Source organism: Bufo gargarizans, chromosome 11 (assembly GCF_014858855.1).
Source record: "Bufo gargarizans isolate SCDJY-AF-19 chromosome 11, ASM1485885v1, whole genome shotgun sequence".
Taxonomy (NCBI): Eukaryota; Metazoa; Chordata; class Amphibia; order Anura; family Bufonidae; genus Bufo; species Bufo gargarizans.
This window is the reverse complement of record NC_058090.1, coordinates 34,167,462-34,188,669: the sequence shown is the minus strand read 5'-3', so window position 1 is coordinate 34,188,669 and position 21,208 is coordinate 34,167,462. Positions and strand designations below refer to the sequence as shown.

Sequence of the window (21,208 nt, the reverse complement as noted above, 5' to 3'; positions counted from 1 at the left end):
ATCAGCCTTAAAGGGGCTTTCCGGGATCAACCTTCCGATGACCTATCCACAGGATAGGCCATCAATATCAGATCAGTGAAGGGTAAGCGTCCCTGCATCCCCAGTAATTAGCAACATCATTGGGAAGCTGTGGTACCCAATGGCCACTACATTTCAAAGGTGATTATTATTTTTTTAGTCTACCCTAAAAAAAAATTTTTTTTTTGCAGGACATACAATACTTTATTATTAATTAAAATATAGAGTATATCAAGAGTGTATAGCAATGAATTTTTGTATGTCTTATTTAGGGAAATATAGATGTGGTGAGTATCCCTACTTTTGTTATTTGAGACTATTGTTATTTGATACCCGATAGATATTTTGTTTTTCTCCTTGTAACTTTACATTTTGCTATATTTACGTGATCCCTGCTGTCCTCCTTATACAGATCACTGATGAGTGATCTAGTGGTAACAGTTACCACTTATCTGTATATACAGTGAGAAACAGAAGTATTTGAACACCCTGCGATTTTCTCCCACTTAGAAATCATGGAGGGGTCTGAAATTCCCATTGTAGGTGCATTCCCACTCAGACAGAATAAAAAAATAAGGAAATCACATTGTATGATTTTTAAAGAATGTATTTGTCTTGCACTGCTGAACATAAGTATTTGAACACCTGAGAAAATCTGTTAATATTCGGTACAGAAGCCTTTGTTTGCAATTACAGAGGTCAAACGTTTCCTGTAGTTCTTGACCAGGTTTGCACACACTGCAGCAGGGATTTTGGCCCACTCCTCTACACAGATCTCCTCTAGGTCTGTCAGGTTTCGGGGCTGTCGCTGAGCAACACAGAGTTTCAGCTCCCTCCAAAGTTGTTCTATTGGCTAGGCCGCTCCAGAACCTTGATGTGCTTCTTACGGAGCCACTCCTTGGTTATCCTGGCTGTGTGCTTCAGGTCGTTGTCATCTTGGAAGACCCAGCCACGACCCATCGTCAATGCTCTGACTGAGGGAAGGAAGTTGTTGCTCAAAATCTCACAATAAATGGCCCCATTCATCCTCTCCTTAATACAGTGCAGTAGTCCTGTCCCCTTCCCAGAAAAGTACCCCAAAAGCATGATGTTACCACCCCCATGCTTCACAGTAGGGATTGTGTTCTTGGGATGCAACTCATCCTTCTTTTTCCTCCAAACACAACCAGTGAAGTTTAGACCAAAAAGTTCTACTTTGGTCTCATCTGACCACATGACTTTCTCCCATGCCTCCTCTGGATCATCCAGATGGTCATTGGCAAACTTCAGACAGGCCTGGAAATGTGATGACTTGAGCAGGGGAACCTTCCGTGCGATGCACGATTTGAAACCATGACGGCGTAGTGTTCTACAGACAGTGACCTTTGAAACTGTGGTCCCAGCTCTCTTCATGTCATTGACCAGCTCCTCCCTTGTAGTTCTGGGCTGATTCCTCACCTTTCTTTTCATCATGCGATACCCTATGAGGTGAGATCTTGCATGGAGCCCCAGTCCAAGGGAGACTGACAGTCGTCTTTAGCCTCTTCCATTTTCTAACAATTGCTCCAACAGTTGATCTATTTTCACCAAGCTGCTTGGCAATTGCCCCGTAGCCCTTTCCAGCCTTGTGGAGGTCCACAATGTTGTCTCTGGTGTCTTTTGACAGCTCTATGGTCTTGCCCATGGTAGTAGTTGGAGTCTGACTGATTGTGGGGTGGACAGGTGTCTTTAAAGAGCTCAGACAGGTGCTACTAAATTAGATTAATGAATGGAGTAGAGGTGGACTTTTTAAAAAGGCACAGTAACAGGTCTTTGAGAGCCAGAATTCTTGCTGTTACTCAGGTGTTCAAATACTTCTGTTCAGCAGTGCAAGACAAATAAATTCTTTAAAAATCATACAATGTGATTTCCTGAATCTTTTTATTTTTATTTTGTCTCTCAGTGGGAATGCACCTACGATGTGAATTTCAGACCCCTCCATGATTTCTAAGTGGGAGAACTTGCAAAATCGCAAGGTGTTCAAATAATTCTGTTCCGCACTGTAGACAGATTGCATCTCCTCTGTAAACCTCTGAGCGCCTTCCTCACAGGGAATTCCTGTGACATCATTCTTGGCACCATGGGATTCCCTGGCAACTGCCCGAATGCAAAAGCAGTTCTTCTGGATTGATGAAGACAATGCTATATCTCAGCACTATGTTCAAGGCGCTTTGTGACAGGGAACTGATGATTTAAAGGGTTGGTTGTTCCATGAAAAATATTCTACAGTTTTCAAAACAGCACCTGGATCTGAATACTTTTGTAATTGTATGTAATTAAAAATTTTGTATAGTCAGAGTTGGACAATACTTACCCCCCACATCCGCGGCCCTCCAGATCCCTGCATGGCCACAGCCACGCGCGGGTGTTGGGGAACGGGTATCGGCTATAGGAGGGGCCCAGGCATTGTGGGGGATAGTTGTACTATTAGAAAACCACTTTAAGTTACCTTTCATAATATGGGATGTCAGTGTGGCAACCAGAACCTGCCAAGGGCACTTCATGCAGCTGCGCATGGTGCCATCAAAGGCAACACTTAATGAACAAGCTACTGGGTCTAGTCTATGCCATTAGTCTGTACCTTGATTGTACACTGTACCTGTACCTACAATCCCTTACCACAATTGGTCCTTCTGGTTTACAAACTCTATGAGGAAGGGACATCACGTGACAACGTCGCCATGAACTAAATGCTAGGCTGTTTAGGCCATCAAAATTAGGCTTAGGCTACTTTCACACTACTGTTTTTGCAGATCAGTCATGAATCTGCAAAAACGCTTCCATTAAATAATACAACCGCATGCACCCGTCATGAACGGATCCGGTTTTGCAGATCAGTCATGTATTATGTCTTTTATAGCCATGACGGATCCATCATGAACACCATTGAAAGTGAATGGGTGAGGGATCCGTTTTCTATGGTATCAGAGAAAACTGATCAGTCCCCATTGACTTACATTGTGTGTCAGCGTTTTTCTGTCCGCGATGAGGACGCAACCAAACGGAACGGAATGCATTTTGGAGCATTCCGTTTTGTTTAGTTCTGTCCCCATTGACAGATCTCAATAGCAGAATTGAAGACACAGATGTGAAAGTAGCCTTGGCCCCTTGGATCACCGCTTCAGCACCACCTTTCCCCCATTAGACAAGGACCAGCATCCTCACTGTCTTCCTGTCTGGTCCTTTAATCCCACGCATGCAACAGTGAATGTTTCAATCAGAGCATTTTTAGCACAACTCAATCAGCTTTCCACGATGCGGAGATCCAAACTGTGCATGTGCTGATGACACTTGGATCTCAGGATCTGGGAAAGCCGACTGACATGTTCTGCACATGCAAAGACGGAACATTCACCAGTGCAGGCAGACAGAGAGGATGACTGGCCCAGGTGAGGGGTGGAGGAGCTAAGGGGCAAAAGGCAAAGCAGTGCTCTGGGGGCTTGGACACTGAAACCTAATTAGCATATGATAAACTGCAGATTTCTCAAAAAACCGGGGCCATGGATTTCAATAAGTAATTATTTCATTCGGCATGATCAACCCTTCGGGTCATGTCACAGCGCAGATTTACTGCATCAGCAAACACACATTTATACTGTGTTTTCTTCCAGGAAAAAGTAAATTTTTTTTGCCGAACCAAAAACGCAGCACAGCCGCAATTGTGTGGCAGCACCCTTACAGTCAGGACGTCTATTTAATAGCGTTGATCATGCTGACCGGTGCTCTTTAACCACTTCCAGACCCCTTCCTGACAAAGCCTAATTTTGCACATCTGACATAATGGTGGTAATAACTTTGGAACGCTTTTACTTATTCAAGCCATTCAGAGCTTGTTTTCTCGTGACACATTGTACTTCATGTTAATGGTAAATTTGAGTCAATAGGTTTTACCTTTATTTATGAAAAAATCCGAAAGTTAACGAAAATTTTAAAAAATTGAATCTCTCTGCTTTTAAGACAGATAGTGATGCCTCATAAAATATTCATTAACTAACATTCCCCGTATATCTACTTTATGTGGGCATCATTTTGGTAATGTAATTTTATTTATTTTTAGGACGTTAGAAGGTTTAGAATTTTTGAAGCAATTTTAGAAATTTTTAAGAAAACTTTAAGGAGCAGTTCAGTTCTGAAGTCACTTTGTGGGGCTTACATAGTGGAAAACCCCCCATAAATGACCCCATTGTAGAAACTACACCCCTCAAGTTACTCAAAGGTGTTAGGTGTTCCACAAGAATTTAAGGAAAATGGAGATGACATTTCTAAATTTCACTTTTTGGCAGATTTTCCATTTGAATCCATTTTTTCTTTAAAGAGGACCTTTCACCGATCCTGACATTGTGAACTAAGTATGCAGACATGGAGAGCGCCGCCCAGGGATCTCACTGCACTTACTATTATCCCTGGGCGCCGCTCCGTTCTCCCGCTATGCCCTCCGGTATCTTCGGTCACTAAGTTATAGTAGGCGGAGTCTGCCCTTGTTCTGCTGTAGCGCTGGCCAATCGCATCGCATCGCAGAGCTCACAGCCTGGGAGCAGACTCCACCTACTACAACTTAGTGACAGAAATCTCCACCTACTATAACTTAGTGACAGATCTCCACGTCTGTATACTTAGGTCCTCTTTAACACAATCGAGGGTTAACAGCCAAACAAAACTTAATATTTATTACCCCGATTCTGCGGTTTACAGAAACACCCCACGTGGTCGTAAAAGGGTGTAAGGGCACACGGCAGGGCGCAGAAGAAAAGGAGAGCCATATGGTTTTTGGAATGCAGATTTTGCTGAACTGGTTTTTAGATGCCATGTCCCTTTTGAAGCCCCTCTGATGCACCCTTACAGTGGAAACTCCCAAAACGTGACCCCATTTCGTAAACTAGGGGATAAGGTGCCAGTTTTTTTGGTACTAATTTTGGGGTACATATGATTTTAAATAGCTCTAGATTAAAAAAAAATCGCGAGGCAAGGTAACCAAAAAATGGCTGTTTTGGCACAGATTTTATTTTTTGCAACATTCATCTGACAATGTAGATCATGTGCTATTTTTATAGAGCAGTTTTTTGCGGACGCAAAGATATCAAATAGGTCTACTTTCTTTGTTTATTTCAGTTTTACACAATAAAGCATTTTTTAAAAAAATATATGTTTTTGTGTCTCAATTTTCTGAACGCATTTTTTTTATTTTTCTGCCGATCATTTTGTGGTGGGGCTTGTTTTTTGCAGGAAAAGTAGAAGTTTTTACACTTTAGTTTAGCACAGTTTTTATTTATCTTTACAGCGTTCATCTGAGGGGTTAGGTCATGTGACTTTTTTTATAGAAAGTTATAACGTACAGCGGCTCACCCCCGTTGCGTATGGGCAGGTGCTCACCCTCTGGTCCTACCCACAGGACCCAGATGAGATTGTAGAAATTTGAGAGAAATGAGGGGACACACTCAAAAGGGATCACTGGATAAAGTATAGATATTTATTAATATTTTAAGAACAAACCCTTAAAATCATTAAAATATATATTAAACAAAATGTGCAAAACTTCACTAGTTCTAACACCAATCTAGGAAAGTTGCCAACAGTGATATGATAGCAATGGGTATCCCAGTGAGAGATTTCCAGTGAAAGTTTTTTCCACAGAGGTGTAGGACTAAGGCCTATAATGTTGGGGCAATGGTATAGTCGGTATCAGCCCAATGGCCCAGTCCTATTGGAGCGCTGATATTGTTAATGTCTATTTGTCCAATATGCTGGATTAGCAGAGGTATGTGGCAAATGGGAGACTGTGCTCCCGTACTTACAGTCTCTTGTCGCTTGTAGTGTTACGGCTCACCCTTCCTAGCTGGATCTTCACAGCGTGCGTACGCTCGCAGCGTCTCGCGTGGTGTACTTGGTCAAACCGTGGCGTCCCACGTGACCTGGTAGTCTTGGGTGCCGGCTGAACACTAGACTGACGTCACTAAGTTGACGTTGGACTGACGTCAGTAGTGTGCGACTTGTATTCCGGTTTTGATGAAATAAAGATATCTCGTATATCAATGTCTTTTAAATGAAGAGCTTTCTTGTTCTTCTCAAGAATCCGCGCTCACTCTGTCTCTGCCAGACGCGTTTCTGGGTCATACACCCCTTCCTCAGTGGCGTGGAAGGGGTGTATGACCCAGAAACGCGTCTGGCAGAGACCGAGTGAGCGCGGATTCTTGAGAAGAACAAGAAAGCTCTTCATTTAAAAGACATTGATATACGAGATATCTTTATTTCATCAAAACCGGAATACAAGTCGCACACTACTGACGTCAGTCCAACGTCAACTTAGTGACGTCAGTCTAGTGTTCAGCCGGCACCCAAGACTACCAGGTCACGTGGGACGCCACGGTTTGACCAAGTACACCACGCGAGACGCTGCGAGCGTACGCACGCTGTGAAGATCCAGCTAGGAAGGGTGAGCCGTAACACTACAAGCGACAAGAGACTGTAAGTACGGGAGCACAGTCTCCCATTTGCCACATACCTCTGCTAATCCAGCATATTGGACAAATAGACATTAACAATATCAGCGCTCCAATAGGACTGGGCCATTGGGCTGATACCGACTATACCATTGCCCCAACATTATAGGCCTTAGTCCTACACCTCTGTGGAAAAAACTTTCACTGGAAATCTCTCACTGGGATACCCATTGCTATCATATCACTGTTGGCAACTTTCCCAGATTGGTGTTAGAACTAGTGAAGTTTTGCACATTTTGTTTAATATATATTTTAATGATTTTAAGGGTTTGTTCTTAAAATATTAATAAATATCTATACTTTATCCAGTGATCCCTTTTGAGTGTGCCCCCTCATTTCTCTCAAATTTCTACTTTTTTTATAGAGCAGATCATTACGGACGTGGCAATACCTAATATGTATACTTTCTCTTATTTAAGTTTTACACAATAGCATGTTTGAAACAAAAAAAAAAAAAAAAATGATGTTTTAGTGTCTTCATAGTCCGAGAGCCATATTTATTTATTTATTTTGACCGATTGTCTTAGGCAGGATCTCATTTTTTGCGGGATGATGAGACGGTTTAATTGGTACCATTGATCACTTGGTGTTGCACTTTTTGTGATGCAAGGTACCAAACAAAAAAGGCTTTTTTTTTTACACAGTTTTTATTCATTTATTTTTTATGGCGTTTATCGGACATGGTGGATCATGTGATATTTATAGAGCCGGCTGTCACGGGCGCGGCAATACAAAATATGTCTATTTTATTCATTTTTTATAAAACATTTTTTTATTTTACACTTTGCGTCCCCCGTAAAAGGTCATACAAGACCTCTGGGGGACATTTAACTTCACTTTTTTTTTCTTTTCACTATTGATTTCTCCTCTAACTGGGGCTGACATAGTAGCTCCAGTTACAGGGGAAATACACCCCCCAGAGAGGCTGTACAGCAGGGGTGCACAACCTGCGGCCTAGGGGCCACATGCGGCCCTCGATACCATTCTGTGCAACCCCCAACCATCTGGTAACAATATGTATTTCTATGTTTTGTAGCTGCTCACATGTATCTTTCATGTATTTTCCCATTAGATGGGAGTACTAGAAGTGTAACTAGACATTTATGATATATACTCTATGTTCAATATGCCAAAAATATAGTATTTCCGTTGGTAGTACCTCTAAGTTTTTTTTTCGGCCCTTGGAATTGGTTTAGGCTGACAATGTGGCCCCCAACCAGAAAAGGTTGTGCACCCCTGCTGTACAGCCTCAGTCCAGGGTTGATTGAGGTCTGTGGAATACCCGACAGCTTCTGGACGCTCCCGATTCGGTCACATGACCACCGGGCCGGCACAGGAAGCGCATAGCGCTTCCTGATCTGTATACACAGCGCCTTCTCTATAGGTTGCCCTGCTGTCACTGACAACGATTAGCGTGCAGCTGCAATCTCTGAATGGATGTTCCAGAACGTCCACTCAGAGATAAAACGCCCGCCCATAGGATGTTTATAGTCAATGGGCAGTCGTGAAGTGGTTAAAGAGGAGTTGTCACCTCTCCTGAGATGTCTGTTTTAGTTACTATCTACATTGTCCATATAATAACAATTCTGGAGCATCTATTCATATGACTCTATGATGTGCCATTGTTGTATTATTCCTGCTAGAAGCTATGAATTATTTGCTAGCAGTTTGCAGTAAAGGTACAGATGGGTGCTACCAGTTGGGGGTGTGTCCCTGTACAGTCTGACACTGGCTGCACCGATTGGATAGTGTCAATTAGTGCAAGGTCACATCGCCAATTAGCAAAACCCATCTGGACCTTCACTGCAAACTGCTTAACTTTTAGCAGGAATAATAGAGGAATGGCACATCACAGAGTCATAAGAACAGATGCTCCAGAATTGTTATTACACGGGGAATGCAAGTGGCTGCTAAAACAGACATGTCAGGAGAGGGGAGAGGTCCTCTTTAAGAGCTAGAACGTCACTAATTGGGGGCTCCATCGAGTGCACAAAGTCTAGGCGTCACCTGTGATGTGCAGTCAACATTTTACATTATTACCTGCAATCTCTGTTTACAGCTTTGCTAGAGGCAGGCCAGGTTTCCATAAAAAGTAAACTACTACGCGTATTATAGGAACAGTACAAGTCACAGAGCTGTACCACGTCCATATAAAAGCAGAGTGCACATTATATTCTATATAATGCACAGCTGGGGGCTACATTATTTGTTACCTGCACTCCTGCAAAACTTTATCCTTTTTAAAAGAAACTCTCCAGCACCTCAGATGTGTCTAATGATGTTCTGCAGCAGCTGCAGCATACTACTATATAAAGCATAGCTGCTGAAGAACAACTTCATAAAGAAGCACCACGTATCAATTAGCGGTTGTCACACGTCGTAATCAGCGACAGACTGCCTCTGTAGATAGAGATGAGCAGCGTCTACTGTGCGCCACTTTTCTCTGCATCATCATGAGGTATATACACACACAGCAGACACCGAGGCCCCATCATCTGCGCATTTCTGATTTAACCAAATGATGGCTATATCCATTTGGAAGTCCTACTAATGGGCTGTTAAAGCAGGACCGCTGCAAACCAATAAGTATACGAAGGCCACTTAATTATACCTCATACGTAGCGGTGCTATTAATACCGCAGAACAGCTGCAACATAAAAGTATAGACACAGCTTTGCCGTTGTTCTCAATGACTTCACAAACATGGAATGGGCACAGCTTTCAAGGCTACATTTTGCTTTATGAAATGGCAGACAGTATATACACACACACTTAAAGAGGACCTTTCATCAGTTTTGACATAGGCTAATTATGGTATTACCTTGTAGGGCGGCCCCCACTGACACCATGGTGGGTGTTTTCTTTATTTTCTTTTATTCTAAAGCCCCCCCCCGATGATTTGGCGCGCTGTATTATAATGAGCAGTAAACTCGCAACGGGGAGGGGACGCAGTCTTCTGCTGTGGGTGTCTCCTTCTCCCTGGCTGTGAGCATCCTCAATGCGGCACTAAAAATCATTATTCGGCGCCTGGTGCTGATGACTAGCGCAAACAGTACGAGAACGAACAATAGTATTAAAGGGGTTGTCCATCTTTGCTGCGTTTTATTTTTCAGACTTCCAGAGGTGGCTGGACCTGCGGTAGAGAGCACACCCCTGCCACTGGGTTCTGGCTTCGTAGATCCACCTTGTGCACTGCTGGTCCTGGGTATACACAGTTTAATATCCTGTTTGATGTGGGTCACGTGACCGCCATGCCCAATCAGTGCCCACAGGGGTCACGTCCAACAGGGTCTAGCAGTGCATGAGGCGGAGCGATGGAGCAGGAACCGAGTGGCAGAGAAAATCTAAGTATGCTCACCACCGTGGGTCCAGTCATGCTTTTTTTTTGGGAAGGGGGGGGGGGGGGGGGTCTGAGGAAGAAAACACAGTAACCCCTTTAATGAAAGTTCGCCCCCATACCGCATGGGAGCAGCTCAGTCCACTACACAATGGATGGAGCTGAGAAGTTCAGGTTTTAGAGCTGATCAGTGGGGATGCCAGAAGTCAGACTCTCATACTGGTGACCTATCCTTAGGATACGATCCCTTTGACAAGAGAAAACCATAAAGGCTCTGTTCCTGCACCATATTTGGAAGTATATTAAAATATATATTTTTTACACGCTATTTTTACATAGTTTAGCAGCAATTTTTAAAGGACCATAAACCCCTTTAAATGTCCAGCATTTACAAGGTGTCTACCCAAATTAATGAGGTGTCAAAATTCACAAAACATTTTAGAAAACAATGTACCAGGATGACAGCACATCCATATGCACGTACATGCGATCTTAACCTAGCATTTACCTTGAGACATGACAGAAGGCAGCTGGAGTGTAGAGAATCCAAGGCTTCCATTAAGGAGATGGGCGTTTGTTCCTGAACTGGGGATCTGGACAATGCCATATGGGTTTATCTGTATGGGAGTGGTAAATGTAACAACTGTTCCGCCATCTTGAGAAGCAGCAGGCTGGATAGTCTCACTCTTGACTTCTGTAGCAGGTATTAACCCGGGGAAAGAAGACTGTATATTTGTAGTGTACGCTGAAGAAGAATCTGTCAAACCAGCTTGAAGAACCTTGACTTCCTCGGAAGAAGACACTAAGATGTCCGAGTTTGGGGCACCATTGCTTATAATGGTAGAGGCCACTTTTTGAGAATTCAATGTCACCGTTTGTGAATTTGCCACATTTATACCATTTAGAAGCACGCCATTGGGTCCTTGGATAAACGAGCCACCGTTTAGAAAGACAGGTGAAGTATTGGAAGATACCAAACTTCCATTTAACAGCACTCCAGAGGAACCTAAGGAGATCTTATTTCCAATGTGCTGCATATACACCGCATCTGGGTGAGATGAAAGGTTTAGGTTGGAGACCCCATCTGAGTGGGAAAGAGTATGTGGAGACAAGTCGTCTTGGCCTTTGCTCGATTCATCCTCAGTGCTGTGGTTTCCATCAGACTCACTAAATTTGCAAAGTAAAGCACACAAAAAGAAACATCATTAACAAAACTGCAATGTAAATGGAAGTGACACAACTTGACAGCAAAAATAAAAAACTGTCAAAAGTATAAGCAAACAGCTGGTTCAGGGAAACCCTCTTGTGAGGAGACTAATGGACACTTCAGCTTGTGTGAAGTGGCAAGAAGCAAACACATGAAGGGCCATTTGGCAAATATATGGCAGTCAAGTGGTGGCATTTGTAAGCGGGGAGCAGTTATTAAGCAAGCACAATAAATACCATGCCGAGGATTATATGCTTGGATGCTGTAAAATAGAAAAGTTATTTTCTAAGCAATCAATTACAGTCATCTACAACTGCAGAAAAGACGACTCTTTTTTACCAAGTAATTATGAACCAGCCACCAAAATAAGGGGCGACCAAATTCTGCCTTAGGGCTCATGCACACGACCCTATGTTTGGTCTGCATACTATCCAAGTTTTCTAGCGGATCGGATGCGGACCCATTCATGCGTCCTTTCTATGGCCCCGCTAAAAAGATGGAACATGCTCTATTCTTGTCCATTTCATGGACAAGGATAGGACATTTTTATTGAAGTGAAAAAAAATAAAAAAATTGCCAGCATGCACACAGCCGGGATCCCTGTTTTGTGGAATCCACAATTTGCAAAACACATAAGGCTGGGTGCATGAGCCCTTAGGGCTGATTCGCACAACGGTGTTTGCTTCTAGTAAACACAGCCCATGTGCACGCTACATCTTCCGGACCGACTGCGGTTCCCCGGACCTAAACTGACTTCATTATAGCGATTTAGGACAGTCAGTTCCGGTCACATTGTGGGTCTACTGTACTATGCTCACATCATGTCAGCACAGTACAATACACCCGCGATCCGATAGGAACTGACGGCATCATGATGTAGTCAGTTAGGTCAGAGGAGCCATGGTCGACCGATACACAGGCTGTAGCTTCCCAGACCGAGCACGATCATGTGAATCAACCCTTAGGACAGGAGTGCACAACCTGCAGCCTGGGGGCCACATGCGGCCCTTGATACCATTCTGTGTGGTCCCCAACCATCTGGTAACAGACATGTATGTCTATGGCTTGTGACTGCTCACATGTATCTTTCATGTATTCCCCCATTAGATGGGAGTCCTGGAAGGGTAACCAGACATTTTTGATGTATACTTTATGTTCTATATGCCATAGAGTATTTCAGTTGGCAATACCCCTTTAAAGGGAACCTGTCATCAACGTTATGCTGATCTCACTGAGTGCAGTATACAATAGTGACAGAAATGCTGATCTCAGCGGTGTCACTCATGAGCTAAAAGTAAGTGGTTGCCTGAGAACCAGCATCATAATCACTGCAGCCCAGCCTGGAAAAGAGTCAAGGCCACCTGAGAAGAGTCCTGGTTATTCCTAATCTCCTGCTCTCTCACCCATCTGCTGATGATTGGCAGTTCTCTCCTAGAGAGAGAGGGAGAAAACTAGGTAGAAGACTGTCAGCCATCAGCAGGTGGGCAGGAGAGCAGGAGATCATGTATACCATGACTCTTCTCAGGTGTCCGGGACTCTTTTCCAGGCCCAGTCTGCAATGATTGTGATGTTGGTTTCTCGGCGACCACTTACTTTTAACTTATAATGACAGACAGCTGACATCAACTCACCTGTCTGTACTTTATACTGCCGTTAGTATGGGCATCATAAAGTTGATGACAGGTTCCCTTTAAGTTTTATTTTCAGCCCTTGGAATTGGTTCAGGCTGACAATGTGGCCCCCAACCAGAAAAGGTTGTGGCCCCCTGCCTTAGGGTCTTCTTACATTTGCTAATGGCGGGACAATAATGAGCGCTGATCGAAGATATACCAGTCAATCGATCTGCACTCATTTAAAGGGTCATTCACGTGACCAGATGCAAAGTAAAAAGGGGGTCGAATGATTGTTTAGTCTCATTTCACTGTGCATACTGTTGGCAGCAGATCCTTGTTTACACAGGGTGATGTGCTGCCGACAAATGACGAGTTTAAGGGGCCGCAGGAAAGATCCAATCATCCGACTCTTTACATTTGTCGGGTGATAGGTGACATCTGTACACAGGCCAATTGTCGGGGACGAGCGTTCGTACGAACGTCTGTGCCCAATAATTGACTCTATCCTCAGCCAATGTATAAGAGCCCTTGGTCCATACACATTAGATTAACATTGGTTAAACCTGCCAACTGCAACGGAACCGGCCAATTAAAGTGTATGCAAACCTCCCATCTCCCCTCGAAATAATTGCTCCCAATTTTCTGGGTTCACAACAGCGCTGCCATTTCTTTTGGGCTCATTTATAGGAGCAGCACAATGAAAATGACCTACGGCAAGTGCCAAATCTGACACATAACTGAAACCAACTGCACTAGACAAACCCAAGTGACTATATTAGGGTCAGTCAGGTTACCGTTTTACCAGGTAAGAGAGGAAAGCGTGCTGCCTCCAACGTGCATGAGAAACGAAACCCACAGTGTACGTCCAGCGTAACCATATACTTCCTGATCACACAAGCTTGCAATTCACAGGAAGGCCTGGAATACGATGGAATGCCCCAAAGGTGTGAATGTATGGGGAAGAGCTTCAGAGGAGTGGGGGGAGGTTTTCTCTACCCAGGAAGGATTCGTTTAGACAGCACAAGGAATGTTACCTGTCCACATTTGCCCATCCATCAAGACCTCCCTTCCCCCACATCTCTATGCAGTAAGCCGGGGATATGGAGATTGCTATCTCGCCTTGGAAAGCACAAATTACAAAAAACCATTCTGCAGCTCATGCCTGTAACCGGACAATTAAGACCCCAACCAGCAGATGCATAAGCATCCATTGTGCGGGGCTCTCATATCTGCACACTTAAAGCCCATGAATATTTTACAAGCTGTAAAGGTTTGATCTATGACATATACTTGCACATTTACAATGGCGGGTATATGGAAACATGTATGCTATATCAGGAAAGAACAACCAAATTCCTATTGATAGGGCTGAAAACATCACATCATGAAGTAAAGGATTTTGTTGACCTCGTTGATCTTTTCATTTATTAGCAACTGATATCCATTTTCCTGCAACCTACTAACGCAGTCGGCCATATTATGACGCCATACTAGTTCTGGTATAAAGTCGTAATACTGAGGTCATGGTATCTTGCGGATATTGTATTTCCGTGCGTCTGCGTATATCTTTGAAGTGTAATGAGCCATCACCTGCTACAGAGGTTAGGCCTGTCTCACATCTGTGTTGATGCAGATCCGACAGGGAACAGCTTTCCGGATCTATCACTGCCGTAATTCTGTTCCACCCCATTCACTATAATGGGGACTGGTGGATATCCGGGCGCAACCTGGCAAATATGCAGAGAAGCAGCCGGCAGCGGTCTATGTCTGGCCGCTTCTCGGCATATTTGCTGGGTTTCTCCGGGATCTCCACCGCCATTATAGTAAAAGGGGAAAGAACGAATTCCGGCAGCGATGGCGATTTTGGTCAGGACCAACCAAAGATTGCTTAATGTAAGAAAATGGGGTCACCATGTGAATAGGAAGAGACATTTGGATTTTAATTTTTTTTGCAATTCAAGGGTTGCTGCGACCCAACTCATTTCCATTATGTTGCAAGGCTGCAGTGCTAAATAGCACTTTGTCATAGCGGCAGTCACTGTTTATACCTTGTTCACATCTCCATTGACTAATGAGATCCAGCGGTGATCCGGCTGATTTCCGGCATAAAAGCTGAGTTTCGGACAGACAAAAAAAAAAAAAAAAAGGTGCATATATAAATGTAAGATTGCAAGGGTCTGACTGCTGGGACCCCCAGTGATCCTGATAACAGAGGGATCCCAAGTCCCCTATCTGAAGCGAGCAGTGGGCTGAAGGGGCAATGTCTACACCAGTTCCATATAAGTGAATGGACAGACATATTGCGCACTACCACTCTATTTGTAGAGGGGACTCTGTCCCAGCGGTTGGATTCTCCTGCAATACAGCCTGTATTGTCTATACTGTGGATAGATAAACACTTTTTGGTGGGATAACCTTTTTAAGGCTATTTTCACACTAGCGTTAATATTTTCCGGTATTGAGATCCGTCATAGGGTCTCAATACCGGAAAAAAAACGCTTCCGTTTTGTCCCCATTCATTGTCAATGGGGACAAAACGTAACTGAACAAAACGGAGTGCTCCAAAATGCATTCCGTTCTCATACCGAAACAATCTGACAATAGAAAACTGATCCGTCCCCCATTGACTTTCAATAGAGCTCATGACGGTTCCGTCTTGGCTATGTTAAAGATCCGTTCATAACGGATGCAGACGGTTGTATTATCAGTAGCAGAAGCGTTTTTGCTGAACCCTGCCGGATCCAGCAAAATCGCCAGTTTGAAAGTAGCCTAAAGGAGGCTTAAAACATTTTTTTTTAAAACACATCCATATCTCTTAGGGATGATGGCAGGGCCACACACACACACAACTTCTCATCCGTACAGAGCACCGATCAGAACTGATATCTTATCCCAGAGGTGGACTGGTCATAGACCCTACAGGGAAATATTCTTGTTGGGTCGATGCCCAGGGGGCCACCTAGGCCCTTCTCAAGCTGCCAGCCAGGTACATAATGATCTGATGCTCTCAACATTAATTAATGTAGGAGCATCAGGTTCTTATGCACCTGGCAGGTGCCCTACTGAATTCAACTATATCGCCATCCTCAGGTCAGTGATACACTTGAATACTGCATCGAGGGTGGCGGTATTTTGTGCTGCACTGTAGTATTTGGTTCTGCAGGGGCGGTATTTTGTGGTGCACTACAGTATTGCTGGCCCTGCCTACTTGTGTTGCCCCGCCTTGTGTGAATTTGGACTCGCACTCGTTTCCAGTCCGCACCTGATTTATCCAGACACGTGCATGAGGCATAAAAGATTGCAAAGACAATTTTTACCATTCAGTTAAAATCAATCTTCATCACAAAGATTATTTCAAACCATTGGTTCCACCCAGATATTGACAAAATCATCTACTCTTTCACAGCTACATAGATCAGTCCAAGGCCCAGGTTTATAAACCATTTATCCAAATGAGGCAAAAATGTATACGGACCAGGCCCTCTACACCTGAGAAGTCTAGAAATCCATGGAAACCCTTATACCAGTGGCAACCCTCATTGTATGGACATCACATGGACTTCTCCTAGTCCCTCCAATACACTACAATAAGCACTGCACATATCTCAGGGGTCTTTGCACTCAGCTGGACAGAGGTTGTGTGTCTGTTGATATGCACACTCACACTTCCCTAAATCCAGATTATAGCAGGGGCAGACTGGTCATAGACCCCACCGGGAAATTTCTTGGTAGGCTGATGCCAAGGAGTCCACTCGAGGCCCCCTCAAGCTGCCAGGTATGCAACGATTAATTACGAGGCAAGCCGGGTAGCACAAGTGTCCTCTGAATTCAACTGTATCACCCATACCCATGGCTTTCTGTCCCACCAATCACCCTCATGGGGAAACAGGCCACTTGACCTGAAGCCTATGAGGCAGTGTACAAACAGCACAGGAATGCAGGCATCTCAGGTCCCAGGCTGGATGAGGTCTAGGCCTGAACTGCAGATGATATAGCTGAGCACGCTTACTTGTGCTGCTCTAACCCTTTGTCATTTTGGATAGGCCACTTTCAATTTTTTTTTTCCCCAGGGGCCACTTTAGGTTGCCAGTCCACCCCTGGTCTATAGTATGGGGCAGCTCGTTTGGACTAGACACTCCTTCATAAAGGCAACACCTTAGGTGCATTGTCCTACAGTGTAAATGCTAAGGCTTCATAGCATACCCTGCTAACAATATTCAAGCTGTAAAGATAGTTTAGGGAATGTCCTGTCTACAGAGCACTAATATCTAGAAGTATGGGGAACGCCAGATCACACTGCAAATACAACACACAGCATTATTTCACTGCTGTACGTGCCTTTCAAGAAAAAAAAACACCTCAGGGCAACTTCTCTCATTAAAAGTTCTACAAATGGGAGGCATAAAAGAGACAGAACAGGGAAGGGCTGAACGTTCTGTTGGAAGAACAGGTCACCTCCACCTGGCAGGCCAAACCAGTCACAAACCTGTAGAGATAAGGGATTTCTGAAGAAAACAAACTAACCCCTGCAAAGTCTTGACGTCCTAGACAACGCTACAACCCTGTACCTTGCTCTCAAACATAAGAAGTAATCTGGACAAAGGACAGGATAACTGGCGGCCACGGGAACAACTGTTTAGATCCCTGTTTTCAGTCCTGATTCGCCCATTCACACAGCTAGGCCGAACATGCATATTATTTCAGTGGAGATAAGCAGCTGCCAGACACCACTTGACTATTGCAGATAGAAAAAAAAAAAAAAGAAATCACCCTGTCCCGTGACCTATTTAATGTAGACTTTGAAGGGGTATTCCCATCTCGTAAAGATGCACCACTTTATGATCAGTGGAGGTCTTGCCTCTGGGACCCCCAGCAATCCTGAAAATGAAGGAGTTGCACTGCTGACCCTGTAGAGCAGGCATCCTCAAACTGCGGCCCTCCAGCTGTTGTAAAACTACAACTCCCACAATGCCCTGCTGTAGGCTGATACCTGTAGGCTGTTCGGGCATGCTGGGAGTTGTAGTTTTGCAACAGCTGGAGGGCCACAGTTTGAGGATGCCTGCTGTAGAGCAACTCCTCAGCCACCTGCTATGCAAGGGAACTGCGCACAGCTTCATTTTAAGGGGTTCTCCAGTGTCACGGATCTGTTGACCCAGCTACAGCGGTGGCATCACTTCAACAAAATGTGACGTCACAGCTGCTGCCAGTCACTAGGCTCAAACAGCAAACCGCTGAGATCAGTGATGGCTGCAGCAGTCATGTGTTGCTGATGTGGCATCAATGCTGTAGTTGGGTCAGCAGAGCCCACCCGGGAGAACAGGAGAGGCAGCATGGGATCTGCTAGGTAAGTAATGGTCTATTCTTTATTGCAGGCATGCCAAAAGGGTTGTCCAGTTTTCTTCTGGACCCCTTTAAATGAATGGGCCCGCCTTGCAGCCATGTGGCCTAGAGTGCCATGGGCTTGGAAAAACCAGCGTGGTCATCTCTTCATTCTCCAAACTGGTCAGAGGACCAGAAGTCAGATCTCCACCTACAGTAAAGTGATGGCATATCCTAGATGAGAGCACTTAAAGGGTTTATCCGCGGAGATACCCGGTTCCGCCGCAGGGATCGGTGTCTTATGCTCCCGGGCCGGCTCCCTCTCCCTCAGTCGATAAGGGGACATGTGACCACTGTAGCCAATCAAAGGCTGCAGCAGTGACCTGTTCCCTTGCATCAGGTGACCAGTGGTCGTGACGTCAGGTATTGCACTGTCGACGGATATCGATTTCATCTCTGCATGGATAAGAAGAGCCCGTCAGAGACTGACCCCAGCAGTGGGGACCAGGTATTATCTCCACCGCAGGTCACCCACCCTTGGGAGGTCTTGTCTTACTTTTGGACAACTCCTTTAAGTAAATCAGAAGTGTCTTTTGTAAGACCACCAAAAAATGGTGGAATCTGTAGAATTTCGAAAGCTCTGCACGCTGGTTATCCCTCAGACCATGGCAGGCCACACTGTCAGATGTGACCACCTTTGTCATAGTAGACACATGTCAATAAACATGTCAAGAATGAAAGGGAAGAAGAAGAATTTTTGGAAATGATGGAACTTACCACGTTAGAAGCCATTTTTGTTAAATATGATAAACCAATGCTCTGTAGCCTATGGTTCTGAACATCTGCACAGACCACCATTTGTGGCCTGATTCACAACACATTATCCTACGTACTGTCCTGTGGCTCCTTGGCTGTTCTGAAACTACAAGTCCCAGCATAACAAAACTCTGCAGAGCGTCACGGCATCCTGGAACTGGTGGCTCTACAGGCCACTGCAATCCGATAATGTTGTGAGCTAGGCTGCTTTTACATGGGTCTGCGCTTGAACCATATGGTAATCTGCACAGCAGGAAGGAGACGCCACCTATCTATATGTGGGCTTTCAATTTGTTGCATTGTATTAAAGCGGTGTAAACCATTTGGCGGTCAAATGTTTCTTAAAAAGACAACTTCCAGGTAACAAAAGGAGTCAAACTAGCACGAAGGTGTTAAAAGTGCAGCCCCCACTAGATTTCCCCCTCTCTGCAGAAACAACTGAGTGGCAGCTAAGGGGAACAAGCTCACATCTGTTCCAACACTCTCCTGTGCAGTCATAGGGGCTTCCAGCAACCTCAGCCCCCTCTGGCTGCAAACCAGCGCCCCTTCTCCGTCTACCCCCCCCCCCTTTCCCAGAAGTCATTTATTTTAGTTTAAAGCATTGCCTTGCAGATAATCTAAACCCAGCGCGTAAAAGGGAAAATGACCAATCCTTACCTAAAACCGTCAGATCTTACCGGAAAGGTTTAAATGGCAGCTGCAGGAATCCGTACGACGGCAAGATCATAAAAAAATAAAAATAAATGGGCAATGCAAATGAGCAAAGGCGATCAAAGGGCATTGGCACAGAAGGAGTCGTCTCCTATCTAGGATTTCAATGAAACCCGAGCTGAATGAGTTCAGAATCAGGTTTCAAAACACTGCAGCCTGATCCGCCATGCTCTCTACCCGGCTGCATCTAATTCGACATAATTAAAAAATATATAGACAGGCAGGCCACCAAAATCATTCTCCCCCCCAAAACTGACACCTATGCACCTCTATTATTACTGAGACAGGCTGCAAGGATGGGATCCACTGCAAGGAAAAAAAAAAAAAAGTTTGCAGCAGAGCAGCGCCATATTGCAGCAGGCACAATAGAAGAAAGTGGCAGAAGTTTGGAGCTCACCTCTTGGACTGCGCCTCGGAGGGGTTGCGGTCGCGCTGCCTGCGGTTCTTGAACCAGTTGCTGACCTGGGTGAGGGACAGGCCGGTGATTTTGGCCAGGTTCCTCTTGGCGGCCGGGGACGGGTAGCGGTTGTGCTTGTAGAGCTCCTTGAGCGCGTTGCGGGACTTCTCCTTGAAGCAGTAGACGGTCTCCTCTCCGTCCCAGATGGTCCGGGGCAGCGGGAACTTCCTCCTCAGCCGGTACTTGTCCACCGCCCCCAGGGGTCTCCCCCGGGCCTTTTCCGCCTCGTTATACCGAGCCTTGTACCAGAGGTCCTGCAGCATGGCGTGGTTGGACGGCTCGAAGTTATGGCTCTCCAGCACCGAGAAGAGCTCCTGGTACCTGCCCTGGTGGAAAGCTACCAGCGCCCGGGCTTTCAGGATACTCTCGTTGCCACGTAGCAGGTCACTCTGGGGTAGCGACCACAGGAACCGGGCCAGCCTGTCCAGGTCCCCACCTTGCTGCAGAGCCTCGCACACGCAGGCGACATGCTCCGGGGAGAAGGCTAGGGTGTACGGGGCCCCACCGCTCACAAGTTCGTTCTTGATCCCCTCCTCTGTCCCGGGCTGATCCATAGAGAAAGGAGCCGCGTCCAAGGCATCTTCCTGCTTAATCTCTATTGCATTTGGGATCCCGTTGGAAGGGGAAGACATTTTTTTCCCCCTTCTGTTAAAAAAAAAAAAAAAAGTCCACCCCTCCCGTCTGATCAGGTTTCCATCGGACACGCAGCGATCATTACTTCCCCCCCTCCCCAGAAGTGTAAACGAATCGCAGCAATGTGACTACTATACAACTGCAAACTCTGGCAGGAACGTCCTGGCCTGGAGCTGGGAGAACCATTGGGGGAACTAAGGTGGGCGGGGACTTTGGAATGCAAGACCGGCCGTTGCTGCGGCAACCGTCACTCAAAGCGTTCGCTCCCCCCCCTCCCTCTTCCACCTATCGCGCGCGGTCAGGCGCAGACTGTACGTATATATTATATACACCTCCACCTGGCTGGAGCCTGCTCTCCAGACCTGATCATAACTCACCAGACCTGACAGCTCTTGTCGGGGGAAGGACCATAAACCTGATTCAGAATCCTGGCTGTAGCAGTTAACTCCCCAGTCCTGGGGCCTAAGGGGGGTCTGAAGGCCCCTCTGCTTTTTAAGAAGACACCGGTATTAGAAATGGCACATTATACAGTGGCCTTGTAGACGTTTTGCATTGACCTGATCTTCATTTTAATTTTGAATA

The 21,208-nt window shown here is 45.3% G+C and overlaps 1 protein-coding gene across 1 annotated transcript in view; it reads right to left on the bottom strand.

Annotated features, from left to right (window-relative positions):
* The window catches only part of SIX4 (SIX homeobox 4), a 29,307-nt gene extending 8,507 nt beyond the window's left edge, over nucleotides 1-20,800 (bottom strand). Inside the window, exons 1-2 of the mRNA XM_044272663.1 lie at nucleotides 19,934-20,800; nucleotides 10,379-11,037 (exon numbers count right to left, since the gene is read on the bottom strand). Coding sequence (XP_044128598.1) covers nucleotides 10,379-11,037; nucleotides 19,934-20,625 — 1,351 coding nt within the window. The 5' untranslated portion in view covers nucleotides 20,626-20,800. The remainder of the gene's footprint in view (nucleotides 1-10,378; nucleotides 11,038-19,933) is intronic.
* Nucleotides 20,801-21,208: the final 408 nt, after the last annotated feature.